The following is a 20,837-nucleotide window of genomic DNA, read 5'->3' on the forward strand; positions in this document are numbered from 1 at the left end:
CTGCTGAACATTGGTGATTTATATGTCACACAGGGGGCGGATAAGAAATAATCATGCATTCGATTTCAACACTTCTGAAATTAATTAAACACTTCTGAAATGAATGGATGTGAAACGGGTGATGGGCATGCTCAATAAATTAATATAATAGGGGGGTTGTAGATTATACTTTTTTAATTACAAAAGTTTTATAGAAAATATCAACAATAAACAACAACTATGAATAAAGCAACAACTTGGGATAAACATGTGCAATAAATTAACAATATACAGAACAAAGTGCTTCATTTTATTTACAATTAAATACATCTTCAAGCCATGGCTGGGGGTGGCAGGGGCGGGCTGGAGAGTGGAGGGCAGGGCTGGGAATGGCAGGGGAGGGCTGGTCAGGGCAGGGGAGGGCTGGTCAGTGCTGGGGAGGGCTGGTCAGGGCTGGTCAGTCATCATGACAGGATGGAATGTCTGATAAACTGACCAATCAGAAATGCCGTAACTCATTGGTGGTACTTATGACAATAAATAAGATGTTGTTGAGGTGTGCCGTGGACTGACCATTTAGGAAGAGTTGTTCAAGCTATCAAGTATGAAGGCGATTATTCAGAGCGGCCGTATGTAACATGCTTTAAATGCCCAATGACTTAAAATAATATATATATAATTGGGGGGAAAAAGTAACAAAATATATACTTTTAAATATATGTATACATTTATACCATCAGTTCTACACAACTAATAGTTTCCCTTCTTTCTCTATTATGTCTTTTTTTTTTACACACATTTTCTCCCCCACTATTAAACATTTGATTGGGATAATAACAATACTAGTCTTATTCAATAAATACATTTTCAATGATGTCTTTAGAATAAAAGCAGAACGCGTGTTGTAGAAACATTTAAGAGGGGCACAGTTTCAGGACACACAGGAAGTCTGTGAAGATCAGCTTGTGAGAAGACATGGCGTGTGCCAGTGATGATGATGATGATGATGGTGAGGAAGATGGAAGCCGCTCAGTGCTTCTTCCTCAGCCTCAGGTTCTTCCTACGGCTCCCGGCGCTCTCGTTCTTCCCCCTCTGCCCTCCCTTCTTCACGCAGAAGTACTTGGTCACCGTCTTGCGGCACTGCTCGCACTTCACCGCGCAGCACCAGTGGAACTTACAATTGCAACTTGACACCAACTCCGCCTTCCTCTCCTGCACGGCTAAACCGCACTCCCCGCACAGCCTCTTGCAGCTCCGCTTCTCCCACTTGTTTAGGCTCTTGCCCTTCTTCAGGCACTCTCTGACCTCTGTGCCTGGCAGGCCCAGGGTACGGTTCTCCAGGCAATAGTCTGGGGAGTCCTCTAAGTGGACCAGTTCTTTACGAGAGATGGATCTGAAGGTCTCAGCAATGGCACCTCGACTGGCTGCACTGTTCCCAGCCCCCCGGAGCAGGTCCACCTTGGATGAATGAATGAATGAATAAATAAATGAATGAATGATTGAATGAATTTTATGTGAAGTGTCTTTAGAGTGCCTATAAACAATATTGTTTAATATAAACAATAAACAATATATACTGTACCTTCAGGGCTCGGTGGTACTTCTCCTTCAGATAGTTTCCCACCTCACTGAAATCTGGTAGCTGTAACCAGCAGGTCTGTGTGGTGCAGGACCCAGAGACACCATGGCACTTACACGTCTTCTGCATGGTCCCTTTCACTGCCTGGGAGGGAGAGGAGAGGGAGGGAGGGAGGGGAGGGAGGGAGGGAGGGAGGGAGGGAGGGAGGGAGGGAGAGAGGGAGGGAGGGAGGGAGGGAGGGAGGAGGGAGGGAGGGAGGGAGGGAGGGAGGGAGGGAGGGAGGGAGGGAGGGAGGGAGGGAGGGAGGGAGGGAGAGAGACTTTGGTTAAGTTTTATTCTACAGTCTATGATTCACCTGGAAACACGGTAATTACATAATAATAACCTGAACATTACGTAAATTAAGTAAATACTGTGTAAACTCCAGACAGAACCTATTGTTGCCATATAATTATTATGTAAATACCAGGCAAATACCAGGTGAAACAGGAGTGTCGAAAAATGTATAATTACTCAGACTTCTTTTTAAGACGAGAACATAGCGCTATACGGATGAGACGTTCATTGTTTGATTTGGTCTCAGGAAATCAGTTGTGTAAGTATGTGTGGCTGAGCATGAAGTTGTTTCAAAGAATCCGTTGTGTAATGTGAAGACCATTGGCTCAAATTAACCCTCTAATACTCTAATTAAGAACTAGCACCAGTGATCCTGAGATTCTGCAACTTAAGTCTTGTCATAATAAAGGACATTCAGTAACTGGTAAATAGGCCCTTCTGGTACAGCGAACACACTGTGGTTATTGGAGGACAAGTGGCACCTCACTTATGGGGATGTGAAAGGGGATGCTTGGGTGGTACGCTTGCTGAATGCTGTAATTCTCACTGAGCAGGCTGAGAAATAAAAAAATGATTCGAAAGGTACTTTACATTGAGCAGTCGATCGGTTGGGGTTCAAGTGGGAAACGCAAATATCTGACCCTCCACCTTGAACTACAAGAGCTCCCCCCTATGGCAATCGCACTGATTCAATCTCAACATGATCTGGGTTTTCAGAACAATCAGAATTCCAAGCTCTAAATCTATCTGGAATAATGATAATATTTCACTATATCATCAAAGTTTTTTTGATTGTATGGTGCTGAGGGATAGCTTACCCCTTCCATCACCAAGGTGTAAAGTAAAAGTAAATACTGTACCTTGCGTCCAGCCTCGTTGTTGTGGAGGTTCATGGCGGCCCGTGCGTCCTGACCCGTCTCCAGCGCGTCAACAAACTGCTTGGAGATGGTCTCACCGAACCCCACGTTGTCACTGCAGCCCCCCCACTGCCAGCCTGTACCCCCTGGGGACACAAGCAGGAGACACCAGTTTGTCTGTATGAGAGGATGGCTCACCATTTGTGACGGAAAAAAAGTGGAAGGGTATTATTTCCGAGGTACTTGAAAAAATACTTGTTGTTTTATTGTTTTGTTGTTTTGCCTACAACCAAATCACTTTACATGAATGCAACACAGTGTGTACACAGCTGTTTAATCTATACGTGTCTTGTAATGATCTGTGTTTGGATTTTTAAATCTTCTCTTACCCCGCTGTCCATTCCTGGTGTCATCACAGCCACAGTTGTCAAAGTCCCCCAGACTGCAGTTCCTCGTCAGAGTGTACATGACTCCTGCTGAGCTGATGGCATGGACAAACGCTGCCTCCCTGTTCGCTGTGGAAAACAAACATATATTATATATTATATTATATTATATTATAGTAGCAATGATTACTGAACTGATGGCAAGGACAAATGCTGTCTCTCTGTTCGCTGTGTGTGAGAGAGACATTTTAAAATGCACTCAGGAATGCCTTCTTCTGAAGAGGTCATTCCTCTCCGCTAACCATTATCTTTAGAGTGGGGCTTCTATTTCAACGCCTCTCACTCCACAGTATCCTTTATCTCCTATCTCTCCTGGTAATTAAGACATTGGCTCTAACTGCCATTTGCGTGCCATATTTTCGCAAGGCCCCTGAGCAGGGTCCCGTCAATGGGTGGCTCAGTAGGATGTTGTGAATTGGATTTGTAGCGTTGTTTTGGCCAGGGCGGCCATGGGGTTGCTGTTGTTTTAGCCAGGGTGACCGTGGAGCTTGCTGTTGATTTGGGTGAGATGACCGTGGCGGCCGTGGGGTTGCTGTTGTTTTGGGCGAGGCGACCATTGCGGCCATTGGGTTGCTGTAACGATCCTTTTGACTGATGAATCTCCTGACTAATCAAACAAATGCCATCTCACGTTCTAGAAAGAGTCCTTCCTCTGTGATCTGGATGGGCCTATCTGTGACTTAAAGCTGGTCTGTTATTAAAGGGCAGATCAAATGATTCCCTAGTCAGCATATACAGTTCCTCACTACTTTTGACCATATAGTGCCTTACATTTCGTCTGGTCAAAAGTAGTGCACTATATGGGGAATAGAGTGTCCTCTAGCCTGTGACCCAAACCATGTGTTCCAAACCCAGCAAAATACGGTGTAATTTGGGCAGCACAACAGAAAAAAAAAAATCTGAATTAGAATTCAAAGATTTTACAAACTTCCTAATTGGAATTCAAAAATTCCAATGGAGCCTGGTTGATTGGCTCTTACCGCTGCGGAGGCTTCTGTGTGTGGACAGCTGCAGGGCTCTCTCAGGGCAGTTCCATCGGTCCCAGGCAAACTGGTACTTGCACTCCTCGATGCCGCTCTGAGCCCCAGCCGCTACGCTGCTGGAGTAAATCAGGTACGCCTTGAGGAACACAGAGGAGTATATCATCAGGTCACTAAAAACGGAATAGGTTCAATCATGACCATGGGAAGCAACAAATTCTAGGGACATTTAGTTCCATAACCCCAAAAGTCCTAGTGTATAACTGATTTTTTTTTTAACAATACTAATAAAACATTAGCTTCGGTTAGCAAAAGAAATAGACGGTGGGAAAAGTCTTAATACAATATTAATTCAACTTTTTAAACCTGTTTCACGACCCCTGAGTGAGTTGGAATCCCAAGCCCTATTCTTTACAAGTTCACTATGTCCACTTGGCTTGTTCGCCCGGCTCTCTGGTCCTTGTTGAGACTGTGTGAATGATGTGTCTCAAGTGGCATGTGGAGAGACTGAGCCACCACCTCTCTGCTTCTCACTGGGGTCTGGTGGGCTAATGATGACCACCCACCAAACCACAGTACTGCACAGGCCAACACTGCCTTTCCTGCCACTACTGCCTCTAGTTTATTCACACACAACACACAGATATATCTAATGCCTCTCCTCCTCTAGTCTAATCTAGATATATCTACCCAGGGACCTCTACTGCCTCTAGTCTATATCTGTCAACCCAGGGACCTCTATTGCCTCTAGTCTATATCTGTCAACCCAAGGACCTCTATTGTCTCTAGTCTATATCTGTCAACCCAGGGACCTCTATTGCCTCTAGTCTATATCTGTCAACCCAAGGACCTCTACTGCCTCTAGTCTAGTCTAGATCTATCAACCCAGGGACCTCTACTGACTCTAGTCTAGTCTATATCTGTCAACCCAGGGACCTCTACTACCTCTAGTCTAAATCTGTCAACCCAGGGACCTCTACTGCCTCTAGTCTATATCTATCAACCCAGGGACCTCTAATGTCTCTAGTCTAGTCTGGATCTATCAACCCAGGGACCTCTACTTCCTCTAGTCTAGATCTGTCAACCCAGGGACCTCTACTGCCTCTAGTCTATATATATCAACCCAGGGACCTCTACTGTCTCTAGTCTAGTATAGATCTATCAACCCAGGGACCTCTACTGCCTCTAGTCTATATCTGTCAACCCAGGGACCTCTACTGCCTCTAGTCTATATCTATCAACCCAGGGACCTCTACTGTCTCTAGTCTAGTCTATATCTGTCAACTCAGGGACCTCTACTACCTCTAGACTAGATCTATCAACCCAGGGACCTCTACTGTCCCTGGGTTGATAGATCCAGCCTGGTCTCATAGACCAGACGTAACATAGTAGCTCAGTTGGTAGAGAAGGGCGTTTGCAACGCCAGGGTTGTGGGTTCGATTCCCACAGGGGGCCAGTTTGAAAAAATATATATATATAATGTACGCACTCACTAACTGTAAGTCACTCTGGATAAGAGCGTCTGCTAAATGACAAAAAATATATATTTTAAAAATAGTAAATGTAAATCTGGGACACTCAAATTAGTATGATATGTTACGTTTGGTTTGGTTACATAAGACATATTACATTTACATTTTAGCAGACGCTCTTATCCAGAGCGACTTACAGTTAGTGAGTGCATACATCATTTTTTAAATGTTTTATACTGGCCCCCCATGGGAATCGAACCCACAACCCTGGCGTTGCAAACGCCATGGTCTACCAACTGAGCTAAATCCCTGCCAGCCATTCCCTCCCCTACCCTGGGCCAATTGTGCGCCGCCCCATGGGTCTCCCGGTCGCGGCTGGCTACGACAGAGCCTGGATTCGGACCAGGATCTCTAGTGGCACAGCTAGCCCTGTGATGCAGTGCCTTAGACCACTGCGCCACTCGGGAGACAGATGGTTACTTAAGGAAAAAACGAAAGGTTGGTCGGGCATATAATGCAAACATCTAGCAACCCAAAGGTTGCGAATGTCATCACGGACAACTTTAGTATTTTAGGTAATTAACAACTTTTCAACTACTTACTAGTTTTTAGCTACATTGCAACTACTTAGCATGTTAGCTAACCCTTCCCCTAACCCTAACCCTAACCTTAACCCTTTTAGCTAACCCTTCCCCTAACCCTAACCCTTTAACCTAACTCCTAAACTTAACCCTAACCTTAACCCTAACCCTAACCCCTAGCCTAGCTAACGTTAGCCAGCTTGCTAATGTTAGCCACGTAGCCACCTAGCTTGAACTTGTAACATATCATAGGTTTTGCAAATTCGTAACATATTGTACGCTTTGGAAATTCGTAACATATATAATATGAATTGTATACAGATTGTATACAAATGAACACATACCATACAAAACATAACATATCATACTAAATGAGCATCTCGGATTTACGTACAGAATAATAAGAATTGTTCTGAGACCAGGTTGCCTCTATACACACTGAACAAATAACTCTCCATGCCTATACTATCTCAACCCATGGACATTCAAAGCTTCTCAGCCTTAATAGCGTCAAGAGCCGTAGATAGGAACCTAAAAGGCCACCATAACACTGCTAAGGCCTACCCTTGCTGTTGTTACAACAAATCAATGATGAAAGGACATTTTTATATTTATAAGTAACCATGACCATCTCAATGTGGAGAAATGCAGTCTATTTAGAAACAGAGGGAGAAAGATAGTAACATATGCAGACAGCAATAAGAGATCCTTACAGGGGGGGTCTTTGCTCTCTTTTTTTGGGGATGGGGAAGAAGGGAAAGGAAAGAGGGATCTGGCCAGAAGATTAAAAGAATGTTGGCTTACCTTAGGTCCAGTCATCAGGAAATTATTCACTGACCTGGAAGAGGAGACAGCTTATTAACTCTGGGAATTAAGAGTTGTCTTTCAGCAAAGGCAGGAATTCCACAGCGCCTTCACTTAACATCTCTCATTAGTTATCTTTAATAACATTTAATAACATAGTACTGAAGCATTTATTAGCATACTCTCAGAAATTAAGTGTCCTTCAGTAAGGGCAGGAATTTCTTTGCTCCCTCATTAGATAGCTATCTTTAATAAAAATGTAATAACATGGTACTAAACAATCATCAATCTAAATCATTGTCTCCCAAATGAATGAAACCCCCTCCTGCTGGTCAATAACCATGGCGGTAAAGTGACATTTCTTGGAGATGTTATATTCAAAATACCTCAAATAAAGATATGTTAAAGATACATAAGTTTGAATTAATATTGCCAAAATGAATTGTTACTCATCCATGCTCTCATACACAAAAACTCAAAAAAATAGAGTGGGATGAAAGTATATTCATAAGTAATAAATATGTAATATACAAGAATTACAGGAAAATATCAAGTTACAATAATTTAATAATTGTCCATTCCTACATTCTCATAAAGGAAAATCATGAAGCCTAACTGTTTCCCAGTCCTACACCAAATGCTGTCGTTTTGGTAAACACTTTTGGAAGGTAAAAAAAACTAAACAGAAACTCACTTTTTAATTGGATCAGTAAATAGAAAAACATTGCACCATATACATCATGGAATTATTTATCTATTCCAATAGGCCTATGTACCAATATTTCATTAACGACCTTCCTATCACATACGTTGTATTAAATCAATGAGGCAATCACAAAGAATCCAAAATAGTTGAAGCTCACCAGCTGCAGCAAGACGTTGTCATGTGAGACATCAAAATGAAGATACAGTAACAGACCTCCAAATGCATGAACATCCTGACAGAAGAGACGAGAGAGAATAGAGAGATGGCATGCACATTCAGCAGCTCTCTAAAGGAGCATAGAGGATATAGCGAGAGGCTACCAACCCTACATACATACACAACTCCACTGGCTGTATATGCCAAGGTTCTCATGCGGGACACTCGAGGGGGGCTCTGAAATGGACCCACTCTCATCCCAACAAGAGATTATCTACTTAATTAAAGATGTTCCCCTTCTTACTCCCTCGACCAATCAGAAGGAGCACACCGAGGAGAGACTGAAATGATCAAAAGGGCACCCTGGGCCTCGCGCGGACAAATAGCAGCCCGAAATCTCTCTCTCAGTGCGCGGCCTTCTGAAGGATTCAGGATAAAGTTAATTAATATTAAACCGGCTGAAATCGACTGATCTCTCCTCGATCTGGTGGAGTTTGCGCCCTGAAAAGTTCATTTACACACGGTCTTGAAAGAGTTTGATACAGCGGTAACTGATAACAGTCACGGATTACTGGTTTATCTCCTTGGGATGTTATTTGGATACTGTGGGATTTCTTGAGAGTTGTGTTTTTTAGGAAGTTTGCCTGATTTTACAAATGCCACGTCCGATTTAATCAATTGTTGTCCCTCTAAAAACAAACATAGGCTAGTCCTAATTAACATCTCATTGTTTTAAATTCAATGTTGAAGCATGGATATCATTTTACATTTTCAAGAATGCGCTCAGTTTTCCCTAAGTTAATTTCGAACTTCTGATGTAAAATAAAATATAGGCCTATTAAAACGAATTGTAAATGGTTTAACCAAAAATCAATTTTAGGGGAAATAGTTTTAAAACAACATCAGGTAGCCTATTCTTATTGATAATTGTTTAGCCTAACTTAATCAATCATGCACTAACATTTCCACCTCAGTAAGATCCAAATTAATTAGAGATCGAGTATTCATGTTGATTGTTTTGGGGGAGGTAAGGTATATTAGATCCCTTTAACAAATTATGCCTACTCGAAAACCTATTATGCCTACTCGAAAATGAGTTGATAATTAGCCTAATACAAATCGAGGAAAAAGTGTTTATTTATAGCACGAATAGCAAGGTTTCCATCCAATTGGCAACAGATATGCAGATTTTCCCACCAGTGGTATGTTTCCACCAAACTGACTTGTTGTGAATAAAACAAATCTGTATGTGATGACATAGTGCACACAAAATGTACTTTTTCATGTACCAAATACAAATTTAAAGTTCAGTGTTATCACATTCTACTGATATTTTGTCACAAAAACTGTTGCATTAAATAGCAAATGTGCCTACTCTGGTCTTGGCACGTGCGCTCTAGCCAACAGCTCGCTGATACAGTGCAGGTAGGCCAGTCTACATGATGAGATTATTATAGATAAGAGCAATAATATTTTTATCTGTCAAATGGCAGTCAAGCATCAATCATCATGTTACCAGAATCAGACCCTCAATATTTTTTGGAAAGGAGCACCAAGATCACCATGCACTTTCACCACCCTGTGAAATCCATCATAAATGATTTAATCTGTAACCTAATGAACTGCTTTCCCAAAGAGTAATAGTGGGAAGACCAAATATGTTATCACTTGACTCCAAGTTTAATTAGATATTATGGTTATTATATCAACATTTGCCCATAAAAGCTTTTCCACCGCCATTTATCGCATAATTAATGTTACTGACACAAAAAGATCCCACCATGTCAAATGAACGATATTATCTGTTGGCATTTATAAAATTGTGCCGAAACGTCCTGTTTCCATCACAGCTGTAGTAAGGAAAGTGCATGTGATGAGCTTGATGCTCCTTTCCAATAAATATTGAGGGTCTTATTCTGGTGACATGATGATTGATGCTTGACTGCCATTTGACCCCAAAAAATATTATCCCTCTTATCCATAATAATCTCATAATGTAGGTAGCCTACCCACACTGTCTCTGCAAACTGTTGAGTAGTTGGCTAGAGCGCACATGCAAAGACCAGTGTCACGCCCAGGCTCTGGGACTCTGTTATGTTGAGCCAGAGTGTGTAGTTTCTATGTGTCTGTGTTCTAGGTTGTTTATCTAGCTGATGTGTTTTCTATGTTGGCCGGTGTGGTTCTCAATCAGAGGCAACGTGAATCAGCTGTTGATTGTTGTCTCTGATTGGGAACCATACTTAGGCAGCCTGTTTTGCCACAGTGTTTGTGGGATCTTGTTCCGTGTATGGTTAGTGTCTGTTACCAAGGACGTCACGTATCGTTTTGTTCGTGTGGTACTCTAATAAATAAGTATGTTCGCAAATCACGCTGTGCATTGGTCCACTGTGTATGACGATCGTGACAGAAGATCCCACCAAAACTGGACCAAGCAGCGTGTCCAGGAGCCAACGCCAGACGTAACTCTAGCGGATATCCACTTCGACTGGGTCAAGTAGCGTGTCCAGGAGCCAACTCCAGAGGTAACTCTAGCGGATATCCACCTCGACTGGGTCAAGCCGCGTGAGGAGGAGAGAGGTTGGACTTGGGAGCAGAGGCTGGAGAGTCTGGCGAGAGCCATGGAGGCCATAGCCATGGGGGGAGAGACGAACCCAATACATTTTTAGGGGGGCTCACACCGTGGGACGACGGGACTGCTGGAGGCAGATAAGGGGCGAGTTAGTGGACGAGGAGAGAAGGCCACCGGGTTACGGGAGCCATTGGCGAGTAGAGGGAAGGAGAATGTAGAGGCACGGCGAGAGGTACTGAGGTGTGTTGCCAGTCCGGTCCGGCCCGTTCCTGATCCCCGGGTAAGGCCAGTGGTGTGTGTTCCCAGTGCGGTCCGGCCTGTTCCTGTCCCTCGCACCAAGCCTGTGATGCGCGTCGCCAGCCCGGTCCGGCCTGTTCCTGCCTCTCGCACCAAGCCTATGGTGCGCGTCGCCAGCCCGGCCCGGCCTGTTCCTGCTCTCCGCACCAAGCCAATGGTGCGCGTCGCCAGCCCGGCCCGGCCTGTTCTGCTCCCCGCACCAAGCCAATGGTGCGCGTCGCCAGCCCGGCCCGGCCTGTTCCTGCTCCCCGCACCAAGCCTATGGTGCGCGTCGCCAGCCCGGCCGGCCTGTTCCTGCTCCCCGCACTAAGCCTATGGTGCGCGTCGCCAGCCCGGCCCGGCCTGTTCCTGCTCCCCGCACCAAGCCAATGGTGCGCGTCGCCAGCCCGGCCCAGCCTGTTCCTGCTCCCCGCACCAAGCCAATGGTGCGCGTCGCCAGCCCGTCCCGGCCTGTTCCTGCTCCCCGCACCAAGCCAATGGTGCGCGTCGCCAGCCCGGCCCGGCCTGTTCCTGCTCCCCGCACCAAGCCTGTAGTGCGCTTCGTCAGCCCGGTTCGGCCCGTCCCTGCTCCCCGCACCAAGCCTGTGGTGCGCGTCGTCAGTCCGGCACAGCCCGTGCCTGGGTCACCGGTGCCTGGTCAGGTACCGGTCAGCTGCTCCACATCGGAGCCTAAGCAATCCGCTCCACCGATGTCCAGTCCAGCTCCAGCCAGCGGGGCCAGACCGGACCAGGGGCGCTACGGGGGAATTGTTGGAGGGTGGTGGTCAAGCCCGGAGCCGGAACCGCCTCCGAGGAGGAATGCCCACCCGGCCCTCCCCTGTTCGGTTTATGTTTGGCGCGGTCGCAGTCCGCGCCTTTGGGGGGTACTGTCACGCCCTGGCTCTGGGACTCTGTTATGTTGAGCCAGGGTGTGTAGTTTCTATGTGTCTGTGTTCTAGGTTGTTTATCTAGCTGATGTGTTTTCTATGTTGGCCGGTGTGGTTCTCAATCAGAGACAACGTGAATCAGCTGTTCATTGTTGTCTCTGATTGGGAACCATACTTAGGCAGCCTGTTTTGCCACAGTGTTTGTGGGATCTTGTTCCGTGTATGGTTAGTGTCTGTTACCAAGGACGTCACGTATCATTTTGTTGTTTTGTTCGTGTGGTACTCTAATAAATAAGTATGTTCGCAAATCACGCTGCGCATTGGTCCACTGTGTATGACGATCGTGACAGCCAGAGTGGGCACATTTGCTATATAACGTTTTTGAGACAAAACCATCAGTAGAGTTGAAAATGTGATGGGAACCCATTTAACTCATATGTTTTATTCTGTACATGAGAATTTAATGTAAACATTATTTGTATGTGCACTACGTCATCACGCACAGACTTTTAGCCCGCAATAAGTCCATTTCATGAAAACACATCTCTGGTGGGAAAATGTGCATATTATTTTATGCACAATTATAAATATTCACATGAAAATCAGTCGCAAATTGGATGGAAACCTAGCTAATGTTGCAAATTAAAGCTGTTGCGCATTACTGACAATATCCTTCCTCAAAATGATGACATTAGCCCTATATGAGAATGCCAAGTTGCACTGTAGCACGCTAGCTAGGTTTCCATCCAATTGGCAACAGATTTTCATGCGAATATTCTAAAATCTGCATAAAAACATGTGCATTTTCCCTCCAGAGATGTGTTTCCATCAAATTGACTTGTTGCAGATAAAAGCCTGTGCGTGGTGACATAGTAGGCCTACACATAAAAGCAAACGTTGTGTTAAATTCCCATGTACCGAATAAAAAACACAAGTTAAATGGGTTTCAATCGCATTTTCAACTCTACTAATGGTTTCTTCACAAAACAAATTGGTGTTATATAGTGAGTGTGCCCACTCTAGTGTTGGCACGTGTGCTCTAGCCAACAGCACGCAGATTGTGTGCGCAGACAGCACGGTTGGCAAGAGTGCATGTATAGCCTACATAATGACTTTATGGACAAAGTAGCGAGATTCTTTTTATTTGTCAAATGGCAGCCAAGCATCGATGATCATGTCACCAGAAAAACAGAATAAGACCATCGATATTTATTGGGTAGAAGCATCAAGCTCAACACCTTGCACTTTCACCACCCTGTGAAGTTCATCATAATTTATGCAATCTTCAAGTTTTAATGTCACATGCACAAGTACAGTGAAATGCCTTTCTTGCAAGCTCTAAACCCAACAACGCAGTAATCATAATTTATTTCATCTGTAGCCTAATAAACTGCATGCTTTCCCAACAAGTCATATTGGGAGTAACACACGTCATCCCGTGACTCCCAAGTTTACTTAGATATGATGGTTATTATATCACTATTTGCAGGGGGGAAACTTTGGTTTTAGAAGATAGATTGTGGCTTCCATCAATGTAATTGTCTGCATCATTTCCAATCCCCATATATTTTTTTGTAAATATATAATTTATATATATTAAAATACAGCGAGGGAAAAAAGTATTTGATCCCCTGCTGATTTTGTACATTTGCCCACTGACAAAGAAATGATCAGTTTATTTGAACAGTGAGAGACAGAATAACAACAAAACAATCCAGAAAAACAGATGTCAAAAATGTTATAAATTGATTTGCATTTTAATGAGGGAAAAAAGTATTTGACCCCCTCTCAATCAGAAAGATTTCTGGCTCCCAGGTGTCTTTTATACAGGTAACGAGCTGAGATTAGGAGCACACTCTTAAAGGGAGTGCTCCTAATCTCAGCTTGTTACCTGTATAAAAGACACCTGTCCACAGAAGCAATCAATCAATCAGATTCCAAACTCCATCGCCAAGCATCGCCAAGCAGACCATCGCCAAGCAGCTTGGTGAGAAGGTGACAACAGTTGGTGCGATTATTCGCAAATGGAAGAAACACAAAAGAACTGTCTATCTCCCTCGGCCTGGGGCTCCATGCAAGATCTCACCTCGTGGAGTTGCAATGATCATGACAACGGTGAGGAATCAGCCCAGAACTACACGGGAGGATCTTGTCAATGATCTCAAGACAGCTGGGACCATAGTCACCAAGAAAACAATTGGTAAAACACTACGCCGTGAAGGACTGAAATCCTGCAGCGCCCGCAAGGTCCCCCTGCTCAAGAAAGCACATATACAGGGCCGTCTGAAGTTTGCCAATGAACATCTGAATGATTCAGAGGAGTATTGGGTGAAAGTGTTGTGATCAGATGAGACCAAAATCGAGCTCTTTGGCATCAACTCAACTCGCTGTGTTTGGAGGAGGAGGAATGCTGCCTATGAGCCCAAGAACACCATCCCCACCGTCAAACATGGAGGTGGAAACATTATGCTTTGGGGGTGTTTTTCTGCTAAGGGGACAGGACAACTTCACCGCATCAAAGGGACGATGGACGGGGCCATGTACCGTCAAATCTTGGGTGAGAACCTCCTTCCCTCAGCCAGGGCATTGAAAATGGGTTGTGGATGGGTATTCCAGCATGACAATGACCCAAAACACACGGCCAAGGTAACAAAGGAGTGGCTCAAGAAGAAGCACATTAAGGTCCTGGAGTGGCCTAGCCAGTCTCCAGACCTTAATCCCATAGAAAAGCTGTAGAGGGAGCTGAAGGTTCGAGTTGCCAAACATCTGACCTCTGTGATTGCCAACAAGGGTTTTGCCACCAAGTACTAAGTCATGTTTTGCAGAGGGGTCAAATACTTATTTCCCTCATTAAAATGCAAATCAATTTATAAAAATTTTGACATGCGTTTTTCTGGATTTTGTTGTTGTTATTCTGTCTCTCACTGTTCAAATAAACCTACTGTGATGTCACGAGAGGCTACACAGCTTTCAGCGGGATTGCTCAAGTAGTGCAAGGAGACCAGGTTCAACCAAAACAAGGATTTTATTAAAGGTCTTGGGAAACTAACGAAAGTATAACACAATTCTGTTCTCTGGTGGCTCTTTAAGGGTTAACAGTTCAGGGATGTCTCTTCCACATCCAAAATCATAACTCTCCCTCGCTCAAATAACTTTTCCCCAGTCTTACTGTATTCCACGTTGCAGCTAGTGGCCAACCCAGCAAAACGTCCTTCCAAATGTCCCACACGTATTTCCACAGGTGCATATATCCAAAGGTGAGTATTTCCCCAAAGGTAAGTATCTCCAAATCCTTATATTCCTCATGGAAGTGGACGTGCAGCACTCTTGTCCTCCAGAGAGCCCAGCCTGGAGACCGTGTCTCTTCACCCTCCACACACCCCCCTCAGTGTGTCTCTTCCCTTCCCAAACCTTCAGCTCATCAGCTCCTGATTTGTTTCAGCTGCGTGGGAAGATTGGCCATAGAGGGGTGGAGTTCCCGACCATACCAGCAGATGGAGCCATAGCTGTCTGGGTTTGCAGCCATCTCAGGGGGATGTAACGTCCCTCCAGGACACAGCCTCTCGTGACATCACACATCCCCCTCCTCGGGACCGACGCCCTCGTCGGGGTAAAGGCAGCGAAGAAGGCATCACGCCGGGAGAGGGCGTCCGCATTGCCGTGGTGCTTGCCAGCCTGCTCTCTCTTCAACACCTCCACCTCTAGGACCAGGGACTCAGCCTCCTGTTGTCTCTCCTTGAGTTTCTTACTGAACGCATCAGCCTTGGTTTTAGCAGAGTTTAGCTTCTGTTGAGCAGCTTTCAGTTCCTTCTCTCTCTCTGCCTCCGCATTCTTCATCTTGTTCTCCAACACCTTGTACTTCTCCTCTGCCTTCTTCTGGACCTCCTTACTACTGCGCAGGGTCTCCTCACACTCCTCGATGGTCCTGCGCAGCCTCTCCAGCTCCTCCTGTTGCTTATGGAAGGAGCTCTGTTGGAGTTTAGCCTGGAGGATATCTAACTCTTCTGTCTTCATGTCTAACTGTTGCTTTAACAAACGATACCTCTCAGCGGTCTCCTTCAGACCAGACAGTTCTTTGTCCAGATTCTGTAGCTCCGTCTCTGTGTCGGTCTGGGCACCTGCCATCCCTATCAGAGCCCGGGCGGGAGTGAGTAATTCGGAGGATTGCACCGGAGCCTTCCCAGGATGAGTCTTGCCTCTCCGTTTCCGAGGTACTCGGGTTATCCTCTCCTGAGACTCTCTCCAGAGTGGGTAAAAGGCTGGGCAGTCTCGTCCAATTAGGACAGGGACGGGGAGGGAATCAACCACCCCCGCCGTCGTGTGTATGGTTCCCCGTGTGCTGGTCATTGTAAGTTCAGTAATGGGGTATTCTCTGGTGTCCCCATGGACACAGGAAACTGGGAGGACTTTCCCCGGGGTCAGACACGTTGGGCCCACCAAATCCTTACGCACCAGGGTGGCCCGGCTACCAGAATCCAGTAAGGCCTCCACATCATGGTGATTCACAGTTACCGGGCAGGTGGGGGGGTCGATCTGGGCCGCCATCTACGACTCCCAAGAGCGAGGCAAAACGGTGTGTGGGTGCTGAGCTGGAGGACTCCGCAGTGGGCATAGGTTCATCGGCTGGTTTCCCACACTGCCAGGAGATATGTCCCATCTCCCCACACCGGTAACACTGTCGAGTTTCCCCCTCCTGGTGTACTCTTCTTGGACCCGCCTGGTTTCTGGCTCCCCCTGGAGCCGGGATAAGTCCTGACGTGGCTCTTTAAGGGTTAACAGTTCAGGGATGTCTCTTCCACATCCAAAATCATAACTCTCCCTCGCTCAAATAACTTTTCCCCAGTCTTACTGTATTCCACGTTGCAGCTAGTGGCCAACCCAGCAAAACGTCCTTCCAAATGTCCCACACGTATTTCCACAGGTGCATATATCCAAAGGTGAGTATTTCCCCAAAGGTAAGTATCTCCAAATCCTTATATTCCTCATGGAAGTGGACGTGCAGCACTCTTGTCCTCCAGAGAGCCCAGCCTGGAGACCGTGTCTCTTCACCCTCCACACACCCCCTCAGTGTGTCTCTTCCCTTCCCAAACCTTCAGCTCATCAGCTCCTGATTTGTTTCAGCTGCGTGGGAAGATTGGCCATAGAGGGGTGGAGTTCCCGACCATACCAGCAGATGGAGCCATAGCTGTCTGGGTTTGCAGCCATCTCAGGGGGATGTAACGTCCCTCCAGGACACAGCCTCTCGTGACATCACACTACCATTAAAATTATAGACTGATCATGTCTTTGTCAGTGGGCAAACGTACAAAATCAGCAGGGGATCAAATACTTTTTTCCCTCACTGTATATGTTCCTTTATTATTTTCCCCTAACCCTACCATCCCTCCCCAAATTGGAGTAAACTAATGGACAACAACACTTAGGCTTCTACTTCCAGCTTATACATACTATATACAGTACCAGTCAAAAGTTTGGACACACCTACTCATTAAAGGTTTTTTCTTTATTTTTACTATTTTCTACATTGTAGAATAATAGTGAAGACATCAAAACTATGAAATAACACATATCGAATGATGTAGTAACCAAAAAAGTGTTAAACAAATCATTTTATGGCAAGAACAGCTCAAATAAGCAAAGAGAAAAGAGAGTCCATCATTATTTTAAGACATGATGGTCAGTCAATCCGGAAAATGTCAAGAACTTTGAAAGTTTCTTCAAGTGCAGTCGCAAAAACCATTAAGCGCTATGATGAAACTGGCTCTCATGAGGACTGCCACAGGAATGGAAGACCCAGAGTTACCTCTGCTGCAGAGGATAAGTTCATTATAGTTACCAGCCTCAGAAATTGCAGCCCAAATAAATGCTTCACAGAGTCTGTAAGTCGCTCTGGATAAGAGCGTCTGCTAAATGACTAAAAATGTAAATGTAAAAATGTTCAAGTAACAGACACATCTCAGCATCAAGTGTTCAGAGGAGACTGTGTGAATCAGGCCTTCATGGTCGAATTGCTGCAAAGAAACCACTACTAAAGGACACCAATAATAAGAAGAGACTTGCTTGGGCCAAGAAACACGATCAATGGACATTAGACCGGTGGAAATCTGTCGTTTGGTCTGGAGTCCAAATTTGAGATTTTTGGATGACCTGGCCTCCACAATCACCCGACCTCAACCCAACTGAGATGGTTTGGGATGATAGGACTGCAGAGTGAAGGAAAAGCAGACAACAAGTGCTCAGCATATGTGGGAACTCCTTCAAGACTGTTGGAAAATAATTCCAGGTGAAGCTGGTTGAGAGAATGCCAAGAGTGTGCAAAGTTGTCATCAAGGCAAAGGGTGGCTACTTTGAAGAATCTAAAATATAACATATAATTTGTTTAACACTTTTTTGGTTACTACATTATTCCATATGTGTTATTTCATGGTTTTGATATCTTCACTATTATTCTACAATGTAGAAAATTGTAAAAATAAAGAAAAACCCTTGAATGAGTAGGTGTGTTCAAACTTTTGACTGGATTGATGTCATTTCATTTACATCATTTCATGCCTCATCCATGGGCTGAAGGAGGGTGGTACACTCATGGGGATGGCAATCATACATCTTCCACCTGTATTGTAATCGTGTATTGTATTTTACAGTATTGTATTGTACTTATGTATTGTACTGGTCCTGTACGTGGCTCCGTTCATACGAGCATGGCACTAGCAACACCAGAGTTATGGGTTTGATTCGCACTGGGGTCAAAAGGTGTGGACTGTTGTCACTTTCTTGTTTTGGACTTTCTGGATTATTTGCGTATTGGTATTAAATAATAAATAATAATATGCCATTTAGCAGACGCTTTTATCCAAAGCGACTTACAGTCATGCGTGCATACATTTTTTTGTGTATGGGTGGTCCCGGGGATCGAACCCACTACCTTGGCGTTACAAGCGCCGTGCTCTACCAGCTGAGCGTATTGATATTCTATTGCTGCACTGTATAAAACTAGAAATACAAGCATTTCACTGAACCTGCTGCAACATCTGCTAATCTGTGTACGCAACCAACAAACTTTGATTTGTCACATACAGTATATATCTCTGATCTTGTCAATGTCATTTATTTTATTTTTTTACTTACTGTGAAGTAAAATCATAATATGTCATACTTCTTATGTTTCTACTTTACAGACATACATTTTTATTATGTAGTTCTCAAAATCTGTAGTAGACAAATGAGTTTACATGTCAAATCTATAGGTTTACAAAACATTTAAGTGATCATCAATTAAGAGCAGTCGGACAGTAATGTGAGCATTGCATTCAGAAAGGCAATTACTTTATATGAACAGGTATTGCAATATGAAACATGTATTTCTAGATGAAACACTGATTAAGTTTGGTTAAAAAGTGACTTTGTGTGTTGTACTTAGGTATTTGAAAATGTGCTTAGAGTTTTGAAACAACTGCCTTTTTGATGATTTGTTTTGAGTTTTGTATTAAGAGTTGTGAACATTTACCACATACTTGCGAAAATTCCACCAAAGTGGTAAAATAAACTAACATTTAAGGTGGAAGTTCACCCATTTTTACGTGGCCTTTTTTTCACAATTTTTTTCCGTTTTTTTTCATATTTTCATTAGTTACAGAGAAAATTGGTTCTCACATTTTGCTGTCCTCACTTGCCATTGACTACAATGCATTGTGAAAATGTGTGTTATAGAAAACACTCCAAACCAACTCATATATATTTGCACTCAATTTCTGAAATTTCCACTGTCCCATAAATCCATATTTGCACTGTTACATTGTTGGTGTAAACAGTATCAGTCAAACATGAATTTATGGCACAGTGGAATATATATATTTTTAAAGAGGTCAGATGCATCATTCAGAATGGTATTCTAATGCAATATGAGTTCATTTTGAGTGTTTTAGAGCATTTTCTAACATCCTTTAGGCCCTTTTCACATATGAAATTCAGTACCCTGGTGCAGTTCTCTGGAGCGTTTGCAAAAATTCTACAGAATACTTTTTGCTTTCATACAACCTGAAAATAACCGTTTCAGGGTGCAATTAGCAAGACGCTCATTCTACATGACGTTAGCGAGCTAGCTCGTTTACAACGGCCAAAAAAGTTCCACGCGACTCGCGCTGCCGTGTCACGATACCTGGTACTCTGGTCCTGGATCTTTGACCCGCTACTCACGTAGGTCCAGGATTAATTTCAGCCAGGGTTTGTTTGCGTTTCACACATGCTTTATAGCGTGGATCAGGGTACCAAACACGAAACAAAATATTTAAAAAACGTTTTGAAGGATAAACTACAAGCACAGAAAGAGTGAAAATCATGTATGTAAAAATGGGTGAACTTTCCCTTTAGTTGATTATGGGTAAAGTCTACCCACAATATGGTTTTCATTAGCATCGCAAACTGGCTACATACAGAGAGACAGACAAACGCAGATATTTAATTACGTTTAGCTTTTCAAGCCAATAGTGGCTAACCAGGGGTGGGATAATGTCAATGTGGCTTTTATTGGATAGTAGACAGGATCTTGATGTTTATGACAGTTTGCATGGAACTTTAAAAAAATAATTTCTGAATTCCTAGGAGAGCTACTCATAGGTGTGCTGCGACCTACTGGTAGCTCAAGATCTACCTGTTGGAGACTAAGGTAGCCTAATTTATTTTAAGAAAATAAGCATTTTGTGAAATGATTAAATGTATGCCTATATTCCATTTGAATGCCTATATGAGGACAAAAAACAACAACTCTAAAGCAGTTGATTTGATTTGTGACCATGACCTCATATGACACCCCAATAGCTTCCCAATGTGTGATGAGCAGTCCAACAAATCACACCCATCAAATGATCCTACAAATCACTTCAGTATAGTCCACTCATTATAATCTATTTCTATAACCTGCACTTGAATGACTAAATGGGAAATCAAATCAAATGTTATTTGTCACATGCGCCGAATACAACTGGTGTAGACTTTACCGTGAAATGCTTGCTTATGAGCCCTTCCCAACAATGCAGTTGAAAAATAAAAATAAAATAGTAACACAAGAGGAATAAAATAAAATACACAAGAATGGAGCTATAAACAGGGAGTACCAGTACCAGATCAATGTACAGAGGTACAAGGTATTTGAGGTAGATATGTACATGAAGGCAGGGTAAAGTGACTAGGCATCAGGATAGATAATAACA

At 43.9% G+C, this 20,837-nt stretch overlaps 1 protein-coding gene across 1 annotated transcript; it reads right to left on the reverse strand.

Annotated features, from left to right (window-relative positions):
* Positions 1 to 243: 243 nt before the first annotated feature.
* Positions 244 to 8,120, reverse strand: LOC121553552 (protein Wnt-8b-like). The gene is made up of 7 exons (XM_041866739.1): positions 7,898 to 8,120; positions 7,035 to 7,068; positions 4,178 to 4,316; positions 3,141 to 3,266; positions 2,755 to 2,897; positions 1,562 to 1,702; positions 244 to 1,437 (listed from the first exon to the last, which is right to left on the reverse strand). Exons 1-7 carry the CDS (start codon positions 8,110 to 8,112, stop codon positions 1,009 to 1,011), a joined length of 1,227 nt encoding a protein of 408 aa, XP_041722673.1. The 5' UTR covers positions 8,113 to 8,120; the 3' UTR covers positions 244 to 1,008.
* Positions 8,121 to 20,837: the final 12,717 nt, after the last annotated feature.

This window comes from Coregonus clupeaformis, chromosome 37 (genome assembly GCF_020615455.1).
Source record: "Coregonus clupeaformis isolate EN_2021a chromosome 37, ASM2061545v1, whole genome shotgun sequence".
NCBI classification, from domain to species: domain Eukaryota; kingdom Metazoa; phylum Chordata; class Actinopteri; order Salmoniformes; family Salmonidae; genus Coregonus; species Coregonus clupeaformis.

Excerpts from the sequence above, each read along its gene's own strand:
- LOC121553552 (XM_041866739.1), bottom strand. The coding sequence starts at position 8,112 with ATGAGAACCTTGGCATATACAGCCAGTGGAGTTGTGTATGTATGTAGG. Across the intron at positions 7,069-7,897 it reads ACAACGTCTTGCTGCAGCTG|GTCAGTGAATAATTTCCTGA; the intron begins GTGAGCTTCAAC and ends CTCCTCTTCCAG. Across the intron at positions 1,703-2,754 it reads ACAACGAGGCTGGACGCAAG|GCAGTGAAAGGGACCATGCA; the intron begins GTACAGTATTTA and ends TCTCCCTCCCAG.